The 9045-nt window shown below is 48.7% G+C and overlaps 1 protein-coding gene across 1 annotated transcript in view; it reads left to right on the plus strand.

The window, feature by feature from the left end:
• ARL3 (ADP ribosylation factor like GTPase 3) overlaps positions 1-9045 on the plus strand; it is a 34787-nt gene extending 25742 nt beyond the window's left edge. The window contains exon 6 of the mRNA XM_032881270.1: positions 8765-9045. Within this exon, the coding sequence (XP_032737161.1) occupies positions 8765-8812 (48 nt within the window). The 3' untranslated portion in view covers positions 8813-9045. The remainder of the gene's footprint in view (positions 1-8764) is intronic.

Consider the following 9045-nt stretch of genomic DNA (forward strand, 5'->3'; position numbering starts at 1 on the left):
ACTATTCCAGGAAAGCCACTGATGAACCACCCCACGCGAGGGACAAACTACCCCCCTGGGTAGGAGGTCACAACAGAAGACCTTCGAAGATGCTTTCTAACTAGGATTCTTTGATGACTGGGTTGGGGGTTTTGTGTTGTATCTAATATTATGGATGCTAAGTGCTTGTGCTCCCAAGGTAACGGCTGTCAACAGTCGTGCACACCAGTTATCCTAGAAGTGTTTTGATTTTTCTCTTGGCTAACTCCCCTGCCCTCAGGGCTGGTGTCTCTTTCCTGCTACTTCATGTTGGTTTCCCACCGGGAGGCTTCTGCTGACAGAAAGCCCCATGCTTTATACCAAGGAACTATAAACCAGAGGAACAGTCTCCCCCCTCATTTGATATTAATTTAGGGCAGAAAATGGTTGTATCCCAGCTACCTGAGAGCCTGCATCCTCAAAGAATGAGAAACCATTTCAGCTCTGATGCTTCCCGCCAAGCAGCCTCGAACCAGCTGACACGTAGGGCTACTTCTTTATTCTGGAGCCCCAGCATGCCGACATGCCTCAATTTAAACATCTGGTGTACCTGCCAGGGAAGTGGCCCGGTGCTTCGAGAAGCAGACAGTCCTGCTCCAGGGTGCTGGGGGGGGATTAGCAACATCTGAAGGAACGGAGTCTTCCCCCCACTGCCATATGACGGGTGTCAGAACCACATGGCCAGTTTGCTTGTCTCTCAACTTGGTTCCGGCGATTTGCTTCTCCATTTTTATCCTGCAGCCTCTTTCCATTTCCCTTCTAATGCTCTTCGTCCCTCTCTCCTAAGACATTTGACATTGATTGGTCTTAAAACTGCCTGACTGCTTTTATCTCAATCAAATAATCACTTCCAAGAATTATCTCAGTTGTTCCATCTGTTTGCTGCTTTGGCTTTTTTCTTTTTGTTACACAAACAGCTGGAGCCTGCTTCTGTGCTTGGCCTCTAGATCCGAGGGCCCAGCAGTCCGCGCTGGCCGCGCCTCCTCCTCCAGGCTCCTCAGTACCTGCACCCTCAGAAGCTCTCCGTGCACGTGTGTGCGTTGTGGTGGCTGTCAGGTAGCCAGAGAGGTGCTCGGCTGCGTCCCCAGAACAGATGCCAGAGCTTTGTGGGTCTCTGTGAGGTTTAGGTTCGGGAAGGGTCAGCCGTTCAGACTTCGTATTTCCTTCCGTCCTAGACTCTGGCTATAAAAGTAATGTACTCTCACTGTGAATCATGTACAAGTATATAAAACTAAAAACTGAAAAGTTCTTTCCTCTCTCCCCTAATCCCACTCGACAAAGGATCTGATCACACGAGTAGTTTTTTTCTTCTCAAGCCTCCTCTCTAAAATTGCAGTCACATATGTGATTATATTTCTACCAGGTTTCAAATTAACTGCATTTTTCAGCTTACTTTACAAGCTAGTCCAACGAGTATACTACAGCCCAGCATGTTTTTGATAGGTAAACTCTCATCTTTTTATTTAGCTTCTCACTTAAAAAAAGAAACCCAAGTTTTGCCCAAGGCAGTTCCCTGGATCGTGCATAAAATGGTATTCATGAGGCCTGAGGTTATTTTGGTGAGGAGGCGGCCCAGGAAAGGATAATAGCTTTCTTGTGTTCGTACAAACTACCTCAGGAAGAGGATTCTGCCTCTCTGAATGGTTTAGAACACAAACACAGAAAGTAGAGACCAGGGGTGCCTGGGTGGCTCAGTTGGTAGCGTGTGGGACTCTTGATCTTGGGGTTGTGAGTTTGAGCCCCATGTTGGGTGTAGATAACTTAAAAATTTTTTTTAAAAAGCGAAGTAGAAAATGTCTTGAGTTGCAGACTCCAAAGGTAGTACTAGAGAAAATACGTGTTTTATGCATAATCCTGAGAAAAAGGGACTTGACAGCTCTGTAATCTTCTTCACTGGGCCAGAGTGTTGAAAGGAAGAAAAAGCAAAGCTGAAATTAACAGTGAGGCTCTTGTTTTCTTCAGCCAGCCTTAGGGATGTCAAAAGGAGGGCTAGAGTTATCTAGAATCAGCATTTACAGTGTTGGCATTCAAGTCAAGGGTGCTTCTTCAGAGGAGCCTGGAGATTGGGAGGGAGCACTGCTTATTGTCTGCCCCGAGTGCAGGCCCCACTGCCCCACTCCAGTCTGGCAGAGAGTAGGAGGGTGGAGAGATCTGTGTTCTTGGCTGTGTCACCCACCATGGAAGTGGAGTTCCCTTTATGCCAAAAAAGAGGCAGTGAGCTCTCAGACGGAGGGTGGGGGTTGGCAAGGGAGGGCTTTAAAATCAACCAGTTTGAATCAAGTGAGATGTCATGTGTGGTTTGATTTTGTGCAGAAAGTTCTTCTCAGATCAGGGGCCTTCAGCAACCAGGTTCACAGGAAATGATATCAAGAGAGATACAACAAAGAACTGTGAACAAGAAAAATAACGATTTTATATGGAGGAGAAATAGTTTGAAGGTCACTTAATTAGTTTAGTAGATAGTACCATGGTGTATAGAATTGGGTAGTTAAGACTGGGATTTCAAGGTTAATGAGATTAGATTATGGTTAATAGAATGATATAAATTTAGAGAATTTAACCATTATTTGAAATGGGTTATTTAATAAAAATGTTAATTAAGAAGGGAATCTGCCGTCTATTGTCCTTTAATGGTAACCTTTGGGGACGGGAGAAAGGTCGGCGAGTTTTCTGTGGAAATGCTTTTTTCACTGTGAGGCACTGATTGACCATGTCCATCCCTCAGGTAATGCCTCTGACCTGAGGTCCTGCCCACTCAGCCAGTTTCTTACTTTCACTTTAAAAAGAGTCACTTACTTGGAATTCTTTTCCTGCATTGCTTAGTTCAAGTGTAGGCCTTTAATGACTCAGATTAATTAAGGCTTTAGCTATTCCTCGGAATGAAAGACGTCACTCGAAAAATGTCCATAAGATTACTTTCAGGCATGGATACTGTGTAATAATTACTAGAATTCCCTTATCCCTATTTCATCCTCCCACTCTACCCTCCCACTCTTCCACCCACCACCCCCTGAATGCTGGTCAGTAATGGGAGACCCTCCCAAGATGATCAGACATTAAATGGGTCAGGTAACATCTGGCCCCACAGCTCTAATGAGCCTGAAAGAAAATGTACCAAGGTTTTTAAAAAAGACCTGGGATTTCTGTTACAGTGTCAGGTGTTCAGAGACAGTGTCCTGTTTGCATTGTGTTTGGGTGTATGTGTTCCATCTAAATGCATCTGTGAGACGTGTCTCAGACCAGTAAGTGGCACTGTCGGGTAGGTGAGCGGAGCAGTGGCCACAGGTCCGCGCGATGGTGTGCCAAACCCTCTGGACTGAGAGGGCACATGCGTCGCTTCTCCTTAGCGAAGTAGCTGCAACACAGGATTTCAGATTATGGAAGTTTGTGATTTTGGGCAATGATCTGAGGTTCTTGTTCTCCCGGCTCTTCTGAAGGCAAATAAGTATGTGCGGTCCATGTGGTTCAACAGCCCCTGCTCTGGGTGTGGAAGAGGGCTTCTGAGGGCTTCGTAAGAGTTCAGAACAGGTCTTTGTTTGGCTGATTGATGGTGAGGAGGAGGCCAGCCATATGTGATTGAAGCAGGTTTTCATAGGAAACTGTCAAGAGCAGAGCTCAGGTAAATGGCACTAAAAACTGGAGGAGACACCAGTCTTGGAAACTCTGTCCTGCTGAGAGGCCCATCGTCCAGAGGAGTGATCAGAAAAGACCCAGTTACGTCAAGTAGCTGAATGCAGAGAGGAGAAACTGAAATACATCTGGGGAAATCTGCAGACCCCTCGGCTAAACTGCCTTCCAGACATAGGGGCAGCCGCCCTCCGGCCTCTTGGGGCTCGGCCCTGCCCCAGTGCATAGCATGTAACTCCAGAACGCTCTTCTTTCCCCTTCGTGTAGAGAAAATGATGAACAAAGCATCTGGCTCAGAGCCAGAGAAAGATAGAGGAATTGATCCCTCTTCCACTTACAAACCCGAACTGAAACCCCTTAGCACGGCTCTCCTGTGCTCTCACAGTTTCAGGTGGCTGTGGATATTCCCTCTCTACAATGCCCATGTGTTTAATTAAAATTATACTGGATTAGAATTTCCCTTCAAAGCAGAGATCGGCACTTTCGGCCTGGCCTCTAGCCTCAGTCATCACAAGCCCACACCAGTAGCTCAGAGCGCAGGTTTCCCTATGGATTACTCTCTGTACCCTCCACCTGATGCTCACCTTCTCTCCCACATCTCTCCCACATTCCCCATCTTCCTGCTCCAAACAGGAGTAAGCCGGCTCAGTCATCTCACCGACGCAGAAAGGACCCCCAGTAACCTGAGCCCCACGAGCGCTTTGCACATGGCCACTAAACAGTCACTAGCCAAGTTTTTGGGTTTTGTTTCTTTTAACCTTGATCTAGGGGACTTTGCCCTTAATAAGCCAACAGGATTTCAATATTTTAAAAAACGACATTCACCACTTCTTTCTAAAGCCTGACGTCAGTTATTTTTGACTCCAGTGTACATGGAACTGCTTATCTACAAGTCAGACCTCAGGGTTATTTTTAAATTTTCAAACCTCTCTGTAGACTAAGAAAGCAAATTCAGAACATGTGATTTTGCTACCTCTCTGGTGCAGTACCTTTGTCACCAGAAAAAAAGTATTAATAGTGAGCAGTATTTTACGTCCACTGCCTCCAGCTGCTCCTTGACCCTGGAAGCCCCGTGGCATGATGGGATAGGCTGTGATGCTCAGCAGGGGTCTGAGCACCTCGTCATCTTAAAGCAATTACTCATGTGACCATGTGGTCCTCGTGGCATTTAAAACCAGGCCTGCCCAACCATGGCTACTGCTTCTTCCTTCCAACCATCCACAGTGATGGATGCATGGTAGAAAGACCAAGTTCAAAGGAGCAGTGCAGTCAGAAGCCGCTCTTCCCATAGAAAGGGGCATTGTGGGGCACCTGGGTGGCTCAGACGGTTAAGTGTCTGCCTTCAGCTCAGGTCAGGATCCCGGGATGGAGCCCTGCATTGGGCTCCTTGCTCAGTGGGGAGCCTGCTTCTCCCTCTCCCTTTGCTGCCCGGAAACCACCGCCACCCGCCCCCGCTTGTGCACGCGCATGCTCTCTTTCTCACAAATACAGTTAAAAAAAGAAAGGGGCATTGGACCTTCAGTCTTGGACGGGACTCCTACATTTCCAGCCATATGGTTAGGGGCAGCCTTGTATTTTTCCCAGGGTTTATCATAGGGAATAATATCAGGACATAGTAAAATGTAAGATTTTTTTCCTTTTGCCATGATACTAAACAAAGCTCAGTATTTGAGGTTCAAGGACTCTCTTTAGTCTCTATTATTGAATTGAAGCTAATCAATTCAAATTGGGTTTCAGCAAGGTTGATCAGGAGGGGGTGCAGGGGAGGACTGCACCTGCCCTAAGATGGTCATCCCAGGACAAAGATCAAATGTGCAGAAATTTGGTCAAATGAGTTTTTAACAATAAAGGTTCAACCACTAAACAAACCTATGAGTTCATTTCCTTCTCTGGAGGCAGAAACAGCAGTAACCTACTTCAGGTAGACAGTCACCTTTCCTCAGTCATCTGTTTTAAAAAAAACAAGGCCTTGCCAAATTCAGGCAAGGGCCATGGGGCACACTGGTGAACTTGCGGAGTGGAGGGTCCCTCGTCTGTTTCTCCAAGGGGCGCGGCCCCTGCAGGCGGTGGTCTGGCAGACAGTCATCTGCGGGGATCTCGCAGCAAGGGACATGTGCAGGCTTCCACCTGCAGCCCGGGAATCTTGAGAGCTAAGTAACCAAAACAGCCTCTGAGACCTTCCAAGCGGCCGCACAGCCGTGCAGGGTGCCTGGCTGGGGGTTCTGGCCCCGTATCAGAAGAAGCCGGTGGGGACAGAGCAGGATTGCTTCCTTTCCCAGCCGCAGGGCAATGCCCGCCTTGTCTCGGGCCATGTGTTCACCAAGCTGGGGCGCTGGCTGAAGAGCACAGGTGCGGGAGCCGTGGCCACGTTCATGGCCTGCCGCTGCCTCCCATGATTCTGTGTCCCCACTTCCTCCTCCGGACTGTGGATGGTATAACAGTACCTACTCCACAGCGCTGTTACGAGGATTCATTTCAAAGATACAAGTTCAGGGGCACCTGGGTGGCTCAGTGGGTTAAAGCCTCTGCCTTCAGCTCAGGTCATGATCTCAGAGTCCTGGGATCGAGCCCCACATCGGGCTCTCTGCTCCGCAGGGAGCCTGCCTCCACCTCTCTCTCTGCCTGCCTCTCTGCCTACTTGTAATCTCTGTCTGTCAAATAAATAAATAAAATCTTAAAAAAAAAAAAAATTCAAAGATACAAGTTCAGTGTCTGCCCTAGGCCTGGCTCCCAGATACCACACTAGGTTCTTTAAACACAACCTCAGGCCAGTCCGACCCGGCCCCCATCGCAGGGCTCCCGGACACCACCACTGTCCTTCCTTCCCAGGGGGCAACATGGCCCAGCTTGTCCCTGCTTTGACTCAAGAGGCCTCATCCCCAGTAACTACGGCCTCCCCGACACCTCTTACCTCCAGCTCGGGTTCTCGGGGTAATGACAGGAAAGGGACCACTCCCCAACCTCCAGACACTTCGGACCAGGGCAGCCTCCGAGAACCAGCGCAGCCACAGGCCTCGGGCCCTGTTAATCTCCCCGGGCCTCCCACACTCCTTCAGGTTACAGTTGGCAGCTGCGGAGACCCAGGGCCCGGCAGGTCAGCTGGTGGGGACTGACCTCTGAGCGCCCTCTGTTGGCCAGACTGTGGCGGGAAGGGCTTTGCCACCCCCGGCCCTTGCTCACATCTGGAAGACACTGCCTCGCAGCAGGGCTCGATGGTTTAAATCCCCTCCACCCCCATCACAGATACCCAGGAAGAAGCTGCCCCTCCCCTCCACATGCTGCTTTGGGTTCCTGCAGCTGAGTAAATATTTTTCCTATCTCTTGACTGCATTCATGTTCAGTAACATATAATAAAAGAACCCCCCCCCGCAATAATCAGCCACAAACCAAGAGGAAAAATTGCCATTCGTGTAGTGTGGGAACACAGTTCTCGATTTCTCTGAGTGGACGATTTGATAAAATCTGCAAGTCTCTTTAGAGGAGAAAATACCGAGGTGCACACCTTGGATAGTGTTTGTCCGGGTTCCTGAAGGTGGAAAGGGCTGCACAAGTGCTGAGCTGTTCAGCTTCGAAGGCAAAGGGAAGATGGTTATCTCCTTCATCCCTCTTTTATTTGTAAAATCTTTTTTGTCTCCTGGCAGGTGATCATTTTTTTTTCCTGGAAACCAATTAGCTACTAAAATTAAACATGCTTCTCTTTAAATTAATCCTTTTCATAAAATGGTCTTCAAATTGGCCTCCGCTTTTCACAGTAAGTAGCTGACCCAGTTGTAACTGAAGACGCATTGGGAGTCCACCTTTCTCCCACCTCGGCATCCTCCTACCGTTGCCCCCACTGTTGCCAGGTGCTGTCCACCTTTGGGCTTTGGGCGGTGGCCAGCCACATCTTGGCAGACGCCCTAAGGTCTGCCCTGGGACAGCCAATGGATTATCTGGTTCTCCTGCCCAAGTGCTCTGATGGCAACTGGCAGAGTTTTAATCACTGTAAATTCAGGTTATGGTCAGATTAGCCAGGAGATAGGATGCCTGCTGGTTGTTTTGCAGTGATGTATTGTTTACGGGATTAATGCTCCGAATGGCCGAGGGTGTCAGCTGATATTTATTACTTTAAGCTGTCTCAGCTGTTCAGGTTCAACTCCTAGCTCCATGGTCACAGGAAATGCGGGCTCTGCATGTCGTGTATGCCCGAGATGGGCAAATGCAGCTGGGACCTCAGGGAGTAGGTGTCACAGATGCAGAGGAAAGGGATTGGCTGCAGGAGCCTCCTTTGATTTTGTTCTGGGCTTCCAAGGGAAGTCCGCACACCCCTGAAGGTTGGAGAGGCTCTGGGGAAAGGGAGAGCATTCAGGGATGGCTCCAGAGGGGGTTGAAAAGGAGGTCATCGCTGCCAGGCCTGGCATCCATGAGAAAGCATGCTGCCTGCCAGGTGGCTGTAGGCATTGTGTGATTTTTTACCCCCGTCCCTCTCCAGCCTTCTAAGAGAGGACACTTTCAAGGTCACTGTGCCTTTAAGGAAACCTTCTCCCCAGTCCCTCTGCTTGGTAGTGCTTAAAGCTACAAGAATCAGGCCAGCCCTTCGAAACCTGTGTGTAGTGCTGCACGAAGAGAAATAAGGCACATTGCCCCAGTGTGTGTCTAGTAACACACACTACAGTTGGTTTGTTTTTCCGAAAAAATTTAATTTAACCCAAGTGTACACTGTCACACTGTAAACACACTGGGGCACCAGAAGGGTGGCTTATTGAATTTAATGCCCTGGCAAAGGTCAGCTTTTAGAAAAAGCCAAAAATGGCTGGAATCTCCGATAGCTCTTCAGTCAGGCCTTGGATCCAGGCAGATGTGTTTATTTTTTCAGAGGGAGTTCCTGAGGACCCATCTCAAGTTCACACACTGGGCACTCCCCCTCCCATCTTCTTCCTGTGCTCTCAGAGGCCCCCTTTCTCCTCCCCAGGAGGCCACTGTCCCTGGTCACCCAGGTGGGCCCCTGGGCCAAGCAAACTCCCTGGAGCTCAGGGTTGGGGTGAGAGGACCCAGGGGCCCCCCACTCCCCACCCCAGCTTGAGTGTGTGGTGCCTTTCTTACAACTAACACTGCCTTTCTCTGCTCATTTCCCTCTAAGGACGGCATGAACTGGGTCTGCAAAAATGTCAACGCAAAGAAGAAATAAAATCTAGCTGAACGGAGAGATGCAGGAGCTGCGGGAGCTGAATTCTGTCCTGAAAAACACTAATTTGCTGCTTTCTGACCAAATGTTTTTCCATCTGTGTACAGCTACAGCTGTTTGAAGAGAGGGAACAACACAGTTTAAAAAGAATCCCCATTCCAGCAGTAGATTTAACTGATCTCTGAGGTTCAGTATCATTTTTCAAATAAAGGAATTATATTATTTCCTCTGCATAA

The sequence above is a fragment of the Lontra canadensis genome, unplaced genomic scaffold (genome assembly GCF_010015895.1).
Source record: "Lontra canadensis isolate GAN:19392208 unplaced genomic scaffold, GSC_riverotter_1.0 scaffold3, whole genome shotgun sequence".
Lineage (NCBI taxonomy): Eukaryota > Metazoa > Chordata > Mammalia > Carnivora > Mustelidae > Lontra > Lontra canadensis.